This window comes from Oncorhynchus tshawytscha, linkage group LG07 (assembly GCF_018296145.1).
Source record: "Oncorhynchus tshawytscha isolate Ot180627B linkage group LG07, Otsh_v2.0, whole genome shotgun sequence".
Taxonomy (NCBI): domain Eukaryota; kingdom Metazoa; phylum Chordata; class Actinopteri; order Salmoniformes; family Salmonidae; genus Oncorhynchus; species Oncorhynchus tshawytscha.
This window is the reverse complement of record NC_056435.1, coordinates 52,369,360-52,383,840: the sequence shown is the minus strand read 5'-3', so window position 1 is coordinate 52,383,840 and position 14,481 is coordinate 52,369,360. Positions and strand designations below refer to the sequence as shown.

Here is a 14,481-nt window from a genome sequence, read left to right as displayed (position 1 = left end):
ACTTTTGCAATTCGTTCCAGTCATTGGCAGCAGAGAACTGGAAGGAAAGGTGGCCAAAGGAGGTGTTGGCTTTGGGGATGACCAGTGAGATATACCTGCTGGAGCACGTGCTACGGGTGGGTGTTGTTATTGTGACCACTGAGCTGAGGTAAGGCGGAGCTTTACCTAGCATAGACTTAAACATAACACTTTGTATTCAGGACAAAAAGTGAATTGCTTTTTCACATTTTTTGTAGTATTACTTTAGTGCCTTGATGCAAACAGGATGCATGTTTGGGAATATTTTTTTATTCTGTTCAAGCTTCCTTTTCACTCTATCAATTAGGTTAGTATTGCGGAGTAACTACAATGTTGATCCATCCTCAGTTTTCCCCTATCACAACCATTAAACTCTGGAATTATTGGTCTCACGGTGAATTCCCTGACCAGTTTTCTTCCTCTCCGGCAACTGAGTTCAGAAGGACGCCTGTATCTTTTGTAGTGACTGGGTGAACTGATTAATCGGAATGGCCGATTAATTAGGGCCGATTTCATGCTGTTTTCATAACAATCGGAAATCTGTGTTTTTGGACACTGATTTGGCCGATTATTATTATTTATTTTTTTACACTTTTATTTAACTAGGCAAGTCAGTTAAGAACACATTCTTATTTTCAATGACGGCCTAGGAACGGTGGGTTAACTGCCTTGTTCAGGGGCAGAACGACAGATTTTTACCTTGTCAGCTCGGGGATTCAATCTTGCAATCTTACAGTTAACGTCCAACGCTCTAACCACCTGCCTCTCATTGCACTCCACGAGGAGCCTGCCTGTTACGCGAATGCAGTAAGAAGCCAAGGTAAGTTGCTAGCTAGCATTAAACTTATCTTATAAAAAACAATCAATCAATCATAATCACTAGTTAACTACACATGGTTGATGATATTACTAGTTTATCTAGCGTGTCCTGCGTGCATATAATCGATGCGGTGCGCATTCGCGAAAAAGTACTGTTGTTGCTCCAACGTGTACCTAACCATAAACATCAATGCCTTTCTTAAAATCAATACACAGAAGTATATATTTTTAAACCTGCATATTTAACTAAAAGAAATCCAGGTTAGCAGGCAATATTAACCAGGTGAAATTGTGTAACTTCTCTTGCGTTCATTGCACGCAGAGTCAGGGTATATGCAACAGTTTGGGCCGCCTGGCTCGTTGCGAACTAATTTGCCAGAATTTTACGTAATTATGACATAACATTGAAGGTTGTACAATGTAACAGCAATATTTAGACTTAGGGATGCCACCCGTTAGAGAAAATACAGAACAGCTCTGTATTTCACAGAAATAATAAACATTTGTTTTTAAAATGATAGTTTCCGGATTCGAACATATTAATGACCAAAGGCTCGTATTTCTGTGTGTTGTTATGTTATAATTAAGTCTATGATTTGGTATTTGATACAGCAGTCTGACTGAGCAATGGTAGGCAGCAGCAGGCTCGTAAGCATTCATTCAAACAGCACTTTCGTGCGTTTTGCCAGCAGCTCTTCACAATGCTTCAATCATTGAGCAGTTTATGACTTCAAGCCTATCAACTCCCGGGATTAGGCTGATGTAACCGATGTGAAATGGCTATCTAGTTAGCGGGGTGCACGCTAATAGCGTTTCAAACGTCACTCGCTCTGAGACTTGGAGTAGTTGTTCCCCTTCCACTGCAAGGGCCGCAGATTTTGTGGAGCGATGGGTAACGATGCTTTGGGGGTGGCTGTTGTCGATGTGTTGCTGGTTCGAGCCCAGATAGGGACGAGGAGAGGGACGGAAGCTATACTGTTACACTGGCAATACTAAAGTGCCTATAAGAACATCCAATATTCAAAGGTATATGAAATACAAATGGTATAGAGAGAAATAGTCCTATAAATACTATATTAACTACAAACTCAACCCTCTTTCCTTGGAATATTGAAGTCTCATGTTAAAAGGAACCACCAGCTTTCATATGTTCTCATGTTCTGAGCAAGGAACTTAAACGTTAGCTTTTTTACATGGCACATATTGCACTTTTACTTTCTTTTCCAACACTTTGTTTTTGCATTATTTCAACCAAATTGAACATGTTTCATTATTTATTTGAGGCTAAATTGATTTTTATTTATGTATTATATTAAGTTAAAATAAGTGTTCATTCATTATTGTTGTAATTGTCATTATCACAAATTCTTTTCTTTTTTTAAATCGCCCGATTAATCGGTATCGGTATCAGTGTTGAAAAATCATAAATCGGTCGACCTCTAGTATTGATTCACCATCCAAAGTGTAATTAATTACTTCACTATGCTCAAAGGGATATTCAATGTCTGCTTTATCTTTTTTACTCGTCTACCAATAGGTGCCCTTATTTGCGAGGTATGTTACCCACTATTATTCCACATAGAGTTAGTCCATGCAACTTATGTGATTTGTTAAGCAAATTCTTACACTTGAACTTATTTAGGCATACCATAACAAAGGGGTTGAATACTTATTGACTCAAGACATTTCAGCTTTTTTTTGTTAATTTCTTGTTAATTTGTAAAAAAAAAAAAAAAACATCATTCCACTTTGACATTATGGGGTGTTGTGTAAGCTAGTAACCAAAAATATCTTTGAATATTTTATGAATGCACTGTATATAAACTCAGCAAAAAAAAATAAACATCCCTTTTTCATGACCCTTTATTTCAAAGATAATTCGTAAAAATCCAAATAACTTCACAGATCTTCATTGGAAAGGGTTTAAACACTGTTTCCCATGCTTGTTCAATGAACCATAAACAATTCATGAACATGCACTTACAGCTTACAGACGGTAGGCAATTAAGATCACAGTTATGAAAACGTAGGACACGAAAGAGGCCTTTCTACTAACTCTGAAAAACACCAAAAGACAAATGCCCAGGGTCCCTGCTCATCTGCGTGAACGTGCCTTAGGCATGCTACAAGGAGGCATGAGGACTGCAGATGTGGCCAGGGCAATAAATTGCAAAGTCCGTACTGTGAGACGCCTAAGATAGCGCTATGGGGAGACAGGACGGACAGCTGATCGTCCTCGCAATGGCAGACCACGTGTAACAACACCTGCACAGGAACAGTACATCCGAACATCACACCTGCAGCACAGGTACAGGATAGCAACAACAACTGCCCGAGTTACACCAGGAATGCACAATCCCTCCATCAATGCTCAGACTGTCCGCAAAAGGCTGAAAGAGGCTGGACTGAGGGCTTGTAGTAGGCCTGTTGCAAGGCAGGTCCTCACCAGACATTACCGGCAACAACATTGCCTATGGGCACAAACCCACCGTTGCTGGACCAGATAGGACTGGCAAAAAGTGCTCTTCACTGACGAGTCGCGGTTTTGTTTCACCAGGGGTGATGGTTGAAATCACGTTTATCGTCGAAGGAATGAGCGTTACACCGAGGCCTGTACTCTGGAGCGGGATCGATTTGGAGGTGGAGGGTCCGTCATGGTCTGGGGCGGTGTGTCACAGCATCATCGGACTGAGCTTGTTGTCATTGCAGGCAATCTCAACGCTGTGTGTTACAGGGAAGACATCCTCATCCCTCATGTGGTACCCCTCCTGCAGGCTCATCCTGACATGACCCTCCAGCATGACAATGCCACCAGCCATACTGCTCGTTCTGTGCATGATTTCCTGCAAGACAGGAATGTCAGTGTTCTGCCATGGCCAGCAAAGAGCCCAGATCTCAATCCCATTGACCACGTCTGGGACCCGTTGGATCGGAGGGTGAGGGCTAGGGCCATTCACCCAGAAATGTCCAGGAAGTTGCAGGTGCCTTGGTGGAAGTGTGGGGTAACATCTCACAGCAAGAACTGGCAAATCTGGTGCAGTCCACGAGGAGGAGATGCACTGCAGTACTTAATTCAGCTGGTGGCCACACCATATACTGACTGTTACTTTTGATTTTGACCCCCCCTTTTTCAGAAACACATTATTCAATTTCTGTTAGTCACATGTCTGTGGAACTTGTTCAGTTTATGTCTCAATTGTTGAATTTTGTTATGTTCATGCAAATATGTACACATGTTAAGTTTACTGAAAATAAACGCAATTGCCAGTGAGAGGACGTTTATTTTTTTGCTGAGTTTACTTTATTTTTCAGCATTCTATGAATTCAAACAGTGCAGTGACGGTATTTTCACCAATGTATTACACTAGATTTTTTTTTATTACACCATCCAAAAACTGGAGGTGTGAGATATTGGCAACTGTTTTACAGATCTCAAACTTAGAAAGTTCTACCGCTCACGCAATAGTTTGATTTACATGTACTTAATTTAGCAGACACTCTTATCCAGAGCGATTTACAGGAGCAATTAGGGTTAACTGCCTTGCTCAAGGATACATCGACAGATTTTTCACCTTGTCTGCTCAGGGATTGGAACCAGTGTTGTGCCGAAAAGCTCCCCCCTGACAGAATCTCTTTTCAGAGCCCTCTACTGTTCTCTCTACCCATCCCATCCCGCTTTTCCCTCTTATGGCTTTTCCTTTTAGTTTAGTTTAGTTTATTAATTCAACCATTTTTTTAAACAAACACACATAAAACTTGAAAAAGCCATACATGCACGAGTAAAATCATTGAGGATAACACACAATAAAGTCTGGGACTTACTTCCATTGTGGTCCTCTTGAGACAAGATGGCAGTGAAATAATAAAACAAAAACAGAGAAGAAGAACATCTCATCTTTGCAGGTACATCATAGGGGTTATTCATATGGGCACAGACGACATCAAACATATTTTTACTTTATTTTTAAAGCTGCCCAGAGAGGACGTTGTTTTTATGGGCAGAGGCAACTCATTCCATTCTGAGGCTCCAGTATACAAGCTAGTACCATTCCCAGCATTATTCCAGAACCTGTATAAGCACACATCAGCAACACCTGATCTGGTGCTGTGATTGTGTGCATCCCTAACACGAGGTAAGTAATCACTTAGATATCTGGGTGCAGGACCATAAATACTCCTGTAAACCAAACCTAGTCTAAATCTGGGACACCCTAGCCTCAACAGGCAGCCGATTTAGTTCCTGAAAGCAGCTCCTGCCTATGTGTGTATGTGGACTCACCTTCAATACTACCCTGATCAGCTTATTCTGGCCTATCTGGAGCTTCCCCTTAATAAGTTTAGATAAGGCCCCAAACCAGGAAGTACTAGCGCAGTCAATATGGCATTGAATGAGGGCAGTAGCTAGCTCTTTCATGAAGTCCTAATCAAGCAGCTTGGACTTTCTAGCCAATAACTTAGTCCTGGCATTAACCTTCCCTAGCACTTTATTGGCCATGCTCACACCTCCCAAGCTTCCATCAAGGATACATCCCAGGTAGCTAAAAGAGGTTTTAGTAGTCAGCACCTCGTCCCCTAATTCCACTCTGATTTCTTAGGACCTATTTAGGTCTGGATCCAAAAATAATTGCCTCAGTTTTCCCTAAGTGCAGAGATAGCTTATTATCTCCAAGCCATTTGCTAGTAAGTAAATGTTAGTAAGCTCTGTGCTAAGTATGCTCTCAAAACATAGTTTTACTTTTGTGAGACACCAGAAGTGTAGAGTCATCCGCATAAATAAAAAGACGGCAAGAACAAGCATATTTCATATCGTTAATATACAATAAAAACAGCAGAGGCCCAAGCACGCTCCCCTGCAGAATGCCACAACTCATTGGCTTTGCCTGAGACAGTGAACCATTAACCTCTACTACTTGCTCCCTTCCTGATAAATAGGACTTTACCCAGCCTAGAGGGATACTGCTTAACCCCAGTGCCTCCAGTTTGGAGATTAGAAGACAGTGGTTAACTGTATCAAGGGCCTTCTGTAGGTCAAGCAGTACCATTCCACAGAGATTTCCCTCATCAATCTCTTTCCTGATTAAGTCAGTCAAGTAAAGTAGACATGAATCAGTGGAGTATGTTTTTCTAAAACCCGACTGAAAATCATACATTAGACCCTGTTTGTTAACATATTCATACATTTGCTCATGTACAACTCTCTCCAGGATATTTGATGTTACACAGAGGATAGATGCAGGCCTATAATTCCCAGGGTCAGACTTTATCTCCTTCTTATACAGAGGTATAGCTTTAGCGTGTTTCATGTCCCTGGGAAAGGTGCCTTGTTCAAGAGAGATTAACAATATGCGTAATACACGGGCCAATTTGCTCAGCAGAATCTATAAGAAACCTTGTAGGAATATTATCCAGGCATGTGTCTTTGGAGCATTTAAGCTCTGCCAGCATACTGACTATTTTGGCTGTTACTACCTTTGCAAAAGAAAAAGAGTTTGGCAGAATCCCTAACTCTACATAATACTTCTTGACTTGGTTGCTTCCATACAAACCAGAACTGGTGGGCAGCTTGCTAACCAGCTTGCTGTAAACAGAAGTTAAAAAAAGAGTTGAATTCATTGGCAACCTCTGCCATTTCATAAACCAACCTGATGTTCAGTCCAATACTGTTTAGTTTGTTTTTGGTAGTACTACTACAGCCTAGTTCCTTAAATGATTTCCAAAGCTTTTTAGGGTGATTTTCTCAGCAGAAAAAACCCTCTTAGCTTCATCCATCCTGTTCTGTTCCTCATTTCTGTGACATTTATATAGGACAAAATCAGGCTGCTCTTGAGAGTTCTTATTCTCTTAAGTCCTTATTCCTTGCTTAGATAGATTCTAGAATCTCATGATTCAGCCCAGCCTCACATCCAATTCACGCATATATGTACAAAATGTATTTCAGCAGATTTCGTGCGTTTTTATGCATTTTTGTGTGGTTCAATTCGTTCGAAAATACACAAATTTATGTGCTACTTAATTCGTGCAAAAAGATACAAATTTAACCAGTAGACACACAAGCCTTTGCAACAACCATATACGCGACTATACCTTACCCTAACCTTAAACCTAACCTGCATAAGGTGCACAACTCAAGGGATTTTGCCTGATCCTACATCGAGTTTAAGAACAAAAATTAAATATAAACTATCGCGTCTATATGGTTGTTGAAAAGGCTTGTGTGTAGCCTACTGGTTAAATTTGTGTCTTTTCGCACGAATTAAGCCAGAAAAACGCACAACATTTGCTGAAATGCATTTTGTGCACGAATTGATCGTGAGACCGTGTTGCATGATTAAACCAAGGGCTTGATCTCTGCTTTACCCTGACCCGTCTAATGGTAGCCATCACATTCACCACATCAAGGAATCTACATCCAAGGCACTGTCTACCCCTACACTATCTAGCACAGGTGACCAGTCAATTTGATCAACTTCCTCTCTAAACTTTTCAACACAGTATTGTTTGAGTTCTCTGATTCTAACGGTTTTGTGACACTTAAATATATCTTTAAAAATCCTCCTTGTGCAAAATGTAATAAAATGATCACCGATTGTATATGGAATCAGTGATCATTTTATTACATTTTGCACAAGGAGGATTTTTAAAGACATATTTAAAAATTACTCCACTCTTCGATATTTTAGATTTAGCAGACACCAATATTAAGTCAATCATACTTTGCACTGTTTCACATATCCTGGTGGCATCTTTTGTCATTTGGGTCAGAGCAAGTGATCTACAAAAGTGCATAAATACATTATGAATTGGGCTATTCTTTTTTCAGACATCAGTATTGAAATCTCCTAACAAAAGTAGTTCCTTCAACAGGGAATCATTGCAGTTTGACAACATAATTTCAATACCTTCATAGAATGCAATTCTGCTTGAGCGGCCTGTAACACACCCCCAACTAAATCGGCTTGGTTTTGGGAAGGCATATATCCAGCCAGACAATCCCCAGATCAGCGCTTAAATCCGATCTAATGTTAAAAGCAATGTCTGACCTTACAAACGCACATATCCCCCCACCGTTCCGATCCTTCCTTACAACAGAGTCACAAACAGATGAATCCAACCATGTCTCAGTAAAACACAAGACACCCACCTCTGATTTGCAAACCCACAGGCGTATCTCATCGATCTTCGGTAGTAGGCTTCGGACGTTTAAGTGCACAAAAGGTAAGCCCTTCTTCCTAAAGGCCTCATTGAATTCCCGATCCACTTGTAACTCGCCTCTCACTGCACTGCCTCCGGTGGCCCCTCTGTCCCCAGGTGCTACACCATCGTCCTCACCACCGTGTCCCCCGTCACAAACCCTTTAGTTTGTCCATTTTCATCTCACTCAATTTTACATTAATTTTTCCAATTAAAAAATATCAATAGCTCCTTGGTCATGTGACCTACTGACTTTAAACAACGTTCAGACTGTGTGAATTTAAGTATGCTCTCTCTAATTCTTTCTTTCTTTCTCTCTCTCTGAGGATCTGAGCCCTAGGACCATGCCTCAGGACTACCTGGCATGATGACTTCTTACTGTCCCCAGTCCACCTGGCCGTGCTGCTGCTCCAGTTTCAACTGTTCTGCCTGCGGCTATGGAACCATGACCTGTTCACCGGACGTGCTACCTGTCCCAGACCTGCTGTTTTCAACTCTCTAGAGACAGCAGGAGCGGTAGAGATACTCTTAATGATCGGCTATGAAAAGCCAACTGACATTTACTCCTGAGGTGCTGACTTGCTGCACCCTCGACAACTACTGTGATTATTTTTATTTGACCATGCTGGTCATTTGTGAACATTTGAACATCTTGGCCATGTTCTGTTATAATCTCCACCCGGCACAGCCAGAAGAGGACTGGCCACCCCTCATAGCCTGGTTCCTCCCTAGGTTTCTTCCTAGGTTTTGGCCTTTCTAGGGAGTTTTTCCTAGCCACCGTGCTTCTACACCTGCATTGCTTGCTGTTTGGGGTTTTAGGCTGGGTTTCTGTTCAGCACTTTGAGATATCAGCTGATGTAAGAAGGGCTATATAATTAAATTTGATTTGACTGTCCACATTAATTTTTCAAATTAAACATTTCAATAGCTCCTTGGTCATGTGACCTACTGACTTCAAACAAGGTTCAGAATGTACACTCAATGAGCCTACACATTGCACACCCTTTAGTTTGTCCATTTTCATCTCACTCGATTTACATGATTTTATCCAAATGTAAAATTTCAATAGCTCCTTAGTCATGTGACCTACTGACTTTAAACAAGGTTCAGAAGTTCCACTGACTACCCTTCTATACTGCATATCCTTTGGTTTGTCAATTTTCATCTCACACGTTTTTACATTATTTTTAAAACTTTCAAATTTCAATAGCTCCTTGTTCATGTGACCTACTGACTTCAAACAAGGTGCAGAATGTACACTCAGTGGGCCTACACATTGCACACCATTTAGTTTGTCGCCCAGGGATTTGGGAAGAAAATAAATTACAAAGGGCTCAAAGAGTATGCAACTTTTTGTTTTGCCTTGTTGCTCAACAGCACCTCTTTCTTCAAGGCACTCAATGCCTTTAGACACGTGTTTGCTTTTCAAATCACAACATAAAAGTCATCTTGTAGATGAATCACAGAAGCATTTAGATGAGAGTATTATGAAGTCAGAGAAGATGAAAGTGGAGGACGTGATGAGAGATGACAGTTATGAAGAAAGTGCAATGTCAGCAAAAAACAAAACAATATGTAGACAATCTCCCTTCACATGTGAATTCATGTCAGTTCTTAAACATTTGCAGAGTGTTCTGGAGGAGAAACAGACAGGGCCTGAAAATGGTGTTTTCTGCCCTGGGATAATCGATGTTCTAATAGACACTTACATGGCCATTTTCCCCCTTTGGAGTGGGATACTGCTCGGTGACCATACAAGATATTGTAATGTGACCAACACAACATTGCAATCAGTGAAATCACAGGACACCAACTGCTATGTGGAACAGTGGTTCTGGATCCTGAAGCATTCCATTTTGCAAAAGAAGAAATTTCTCCGTCCAGCTGAATTCATTTTGAAAATGCATGCCACCCTCCAAGGAAGGTATAGGGAGCACATAATAAAACATAATCAGCCATAATCACTGTTCACTAAATCCCCCAGCGCAACAAGCCATTGGACCAGGAAGAGGAGCAGTGGGCCAAGAGACAAGGAAAAGACTCACCTCACAAGTCCAGGTCAAAGTATTTCCAGCCTCCCAGACACTTACCTGAGCCAAAGAAGAAGGGTAAAAAGAAACCAGCAGGGAAGGCACACCACAAGAAATATGGAAGCAGGGATGAGGCAACATCACTCCAAGACAACGAGGCTGCAGGCCAGGTATGTTTTTTCCCCAAATGTTAAAGGATTGTGATAGTTTGTTTTCAGTTGACGTTTAAGTGGACAATAACTCTTCTAAATGTGTTTGATTTGTATATTGCAGGTCACAGCTCTGTGGCGAAGAAACAATTGCGAGGTGGTGGTTGCTGTTGCGAAGTCTACAGACAAAAAGGACCTCTTTCCTTCTCCATCATTCAGAGTTTAAAACTCTGCAGCCCCACAAATGGCTTGTGGGTGAGGTAATAAATACTAGTCATAACATGACAATAAGCATTTCTTTTCAATCACAATTCAAAACATATCGTGTAAAAAAAAATCATAGTGTGAAGGATGAACATAGAAGAACATTAGATGTGCACCTAACCAAGTCTAATGACATGTAATATCATTATGTAGTTAACTGGAATTGGAGTTGAATGTTTCTGATGACGTACACTTGAATATTTATGGCCCTTAGTCTGTCACTTTAAAGTAAATAGTGAAGATGTGTCATCATGTAAACACAGTATTGTCAGCAATAACACACTCTTTTTTGACTACATGACACCTTATATATGTTACTTAATCTCCCTAACAAGGCATATATATGTGACAATGACCCATTAAATTGCATGTAGCCAGAATATATTAGACAAATAAAATCAAAGGCAAATGTCATTACGTTTGTTTTAAATCTCGATAAACAAACCAATATTCTCTGAAATGTCTATGTATTTTAGTTTATGCTTAATTATTTGTGTAATGTTCTTCACATTCAAAGCATTTGTGGTTTTACCTGCTCTCCTTATACAGACAATGGAATGGTACTTTCAAGCAACCACAAAAAGCTGCGGTCACGGGACAAAGATTTACATACTAAATCATTACCCAGCCCAAGTCATTCTAAAGGAGAAAGAAGTTTAGTGCGCAAGCAAAGCCTGCCCAGGGTACTAATACTATCTGTTAATGTAATTTTAAAGGTTTAACTATTGCACATTTTTTTTAGATTAGTGGCAAGCATGTGCAATTATTTATTTCAGGTGAACTTCGGTAACTACAATTCTGTCATGAGTTTCTTGAATGTGAACCAGAACCACTGGAAGTTTTCCTACTTACAAAGCATGTAGAGGTCTGTCATTTTTATCATAGGTACATTCAACTGTGAGTGACGGAATCTAAAACAAAAATCCAGAAAATCGCATTGTATGATTTTTAAGTAATTAATTTGCATTTTATTGCATGACATAAGTATTTGATACATCAGAAAAGCAGAACTTAATATTTGGTACAGAAACCTTTGTTTGCAATTACAGAGATCATACGTTTCCTGTAGTTCTTGACCAGGTTTGCACACACTGCAGCAGGGATTTTGGCCAAGTCCTCCATACAGACCTTCTCCAGATCCTTCAGGTTTCGGGGCTGTTGCTGGGCAATACAGACTTTCAGCTCCCTCCAAAGATGTTCTATTGGGTTCAGGTCTGGAGAATGACAAAGAGTGAAGAATCCCTACTGTTGACCAATCACCGATGAAGGGGCGTAGAGTTCAGCACAGAACTTCGGCTTGCTTCCAGAAATAAATTGTGCCCCCAAACAGCACAAATAAAAAAACTCACCGAAGTCCAAAACAAACAAAAACCGTCACAAAATGTCAATCTAGATGCGAACTCTACCGAACTGTTTAGGCTGAGAAGCATACGCCTTTAGCCTGTACACCATTTTAGCTAACTAGTATAAACACTCCTCTCTGTTTTTGGCTCTTTTCTCCAGCATTTTGGATTTGAGATCAAATGTTTCATATGAGCCGACAGTATAGAATGTCGCTTTTAATTTGAGGGTATTTTCATAAATATGTTTTATTGTTTAGAAATGAAGGCATTTTATGCATCTAGTCCACCCATTTGAAAAAGTAATAAGTACTTGGTCCCATATTCCTAGCACACAATCACTACATCAAGCTTGTGACTCTACAAACTTGTTGGATGCATATGCAGTTTGTTTTGGTTGTGTGTCAGATTGTTTTGCCCAAAAGGAAGTGAATGGCAAATAATGTATAGTCACTTATGGTAAAAAAGAATAGAATGTTTCTGAACACTAATGTGGATTCTACCATGATTACAGATAATCATGAATAATGATCATATTATACTATTTTGGGCTCCTGAGTGGCACAGTGGTCCAAGGCACTGCATCTCAGTGCTAGAGGTGTCACTACAGACCCTGGTTCGATTCCAGGCTGCATCACAACCGGCCGTGATTGGGAGTCCCATAGGGCAGTGCACAATTTGCCCAGTGTCGTTAGGGTTTGGCCGGGGTAGGCCATCATTGTAAATAAGAATTTGTTCTTAACTGACTTGCCTAGTTAAATAAAAAATGAAATACCCCCAAAATCAGGAATAAAGATTATGATCTTTGTGCCTCTTAATTTCTCACTCATCATTTACAATTTATTCATGATTACTCCTAATCATGGTAGCATACACATTCATGTAGGAGCGTTATGAAACATATATTCTTATTTACAATAAGTGACCCCAAAATGAAACAATATTAATTATTCACCATTCAGTTCCTATTGGGCAAAACAATCTGAAACACAACCAAAACAAAATGCAACGCATCCAACAAGTTTGGAGCCACAAGCTTGATGTAGTAGTCATTGGTGTAAACTTCCCTCACAAATGCATTTATATTTTAAATAAATTGTGTTTCCAACTTGATTATGTAAATCAGTTTGGAAACATGAACAACTGCTTCAATGTTTGCTTATCAATTGTTTTACAGACAATATCCAAAATACAAATACCGTCACATTTTTCATACAATATCCATCCACAAAGTGCCATTATAATCATAGAGCCACAGAAGGTAAGGTGACAGTTGATCTTGTTAAACAGAGGTCAGAGAAGATCGTCTGCTGCTGAAATTGTTCCTGAAGCTGTGTAGTCCAGCTAGCCATCACTGACAGAATCTCTGCCTGCAACATCTCTGGGGTGCTGAAGGAATACAGGCAACACCTGTGACCCTCAACTCCAGAACCACCACCCTGCCAGGAGGCCACAGCCTTGGTCACCACCAGCGGAGACATAGCTAGGCAGTTCTCAAAGCTCCTGCTCTGGTCAAACCAGTATGTGGAGGGGTAGCCCAATAGAATCCCAAAAAGAGTACACAGATTCCATGCCTCACAATGTCTCTTTTCAATTCGGTGAGGGACATTTCTCATCGCAGAATGTTGCCCAAACTGTCTAATATGAGCAAGTAAAGCATGAATCATGTCCCTGATAGCTCCCCACTGTAGCTCAGTGATGGCAGGCTGCTCCAATGAGTGACATACATCCACCACAGTCACAGTCCTCCTCAAGAGAAGTGCCTCCAAGTTTGCTATAGTTAGGGATGGGTTCACAATCAAGGAATTCTCACTGATGACCACTGTCTGGAGAGATTTAGACACAAGTTGTGCAGCCTGCAGAGAGTTTAAATACTGTTGGACCTGCTCTGCAGATGCTGTATTACTGTCATATAGCAGAGCGGGCTTCAGGCCCAAGTCCACAGCCAGGACCTGAGTAGCCAGGTTCAGACTCACAGTGGCAGAGAAGCGTTTCTTTCCAACTCGTAGACATTTGCGAGCAGCAGCAACAAAGACGTCTGAAGAAGCCATGGACTGCTCCTAGGGGAATTTGAACATGTGGCAAAATTACATGTTGATGAATGAAACTCCATGCTGACCAAAACTATCAGAATAGTGTGCGTTAGTACGAGTTTTGCACCTAAAACAAGCACGCCAAATGAACTACAGTAGCCAGCTAGCATGATAGTTAGCCTAGAAATGCATGGCTTTTGAAACCACGCTCATGCCTTCCAGTTACTTCCCACATATAATTTACTTTGAAAAATTCATTAGTAGCCTACAGCTCATTGATCCTAAAGTTAATCTATTCATCGATCTACCGGCACCTTTAAAGCATAACGTTACTTACTTCTGGTCGTTGTACTATTCTTCTTCTGCTTCGGGATTGGGTTGGCGGATCGCATCCAACTTTTAAGGTGCATACCCCGCCACCTACTGTACTGGAGTGTAAGGCCAGTCATGGCTTATTTTAATTATTCATGTTCCAGTAAGAAAGTGAAATAGAGCCCTAGACACCACTTCCCTTCCCCCACTACACCACCCAAACACCAACCAGCCTCTCTAATCCTTTGACACAATCTCCCCCTATCTGCATCATACTGTTCACAAAATATCCACACACTCCACTGTTTCCTCCACTAAACACTCA

The 14,481-nt window shown here is 40.7% G+C and overlaps 1 protein-coding gene across 1 annotated transcript; it reads right to left on the bottom strand.

The window, feature by feature from the left end:
* Positions 1 to 12,474: 12,474 nt before the first annotated feature.
* On the bottom strand, positions 12,475 to 14,254 carry lg07h1orf74 (linkage group 07 C1orf74 homolog). The gene is made up of 2 exons (XM_024428494.2): positions 14,182 to 14,254; positions 12,475 to 13,871 (listed from the first exon to the last, which is right to left on the bottom strand). Exon 2 carries the CDS (start codon positions 13,860 to 13,862, stop codon positions 13,056 to 13,058), a length of 807 nt encoding a protein of 268 aa, XP_024284262.1. The 5' UTR covers positions 13,863 to 13,871; positions 14,182 to 14,254; the 3' UTR covers positions 12,475 to 13,055.
* Positions 14,255 to 14,481: the final 227 nt, after the last annotated feature.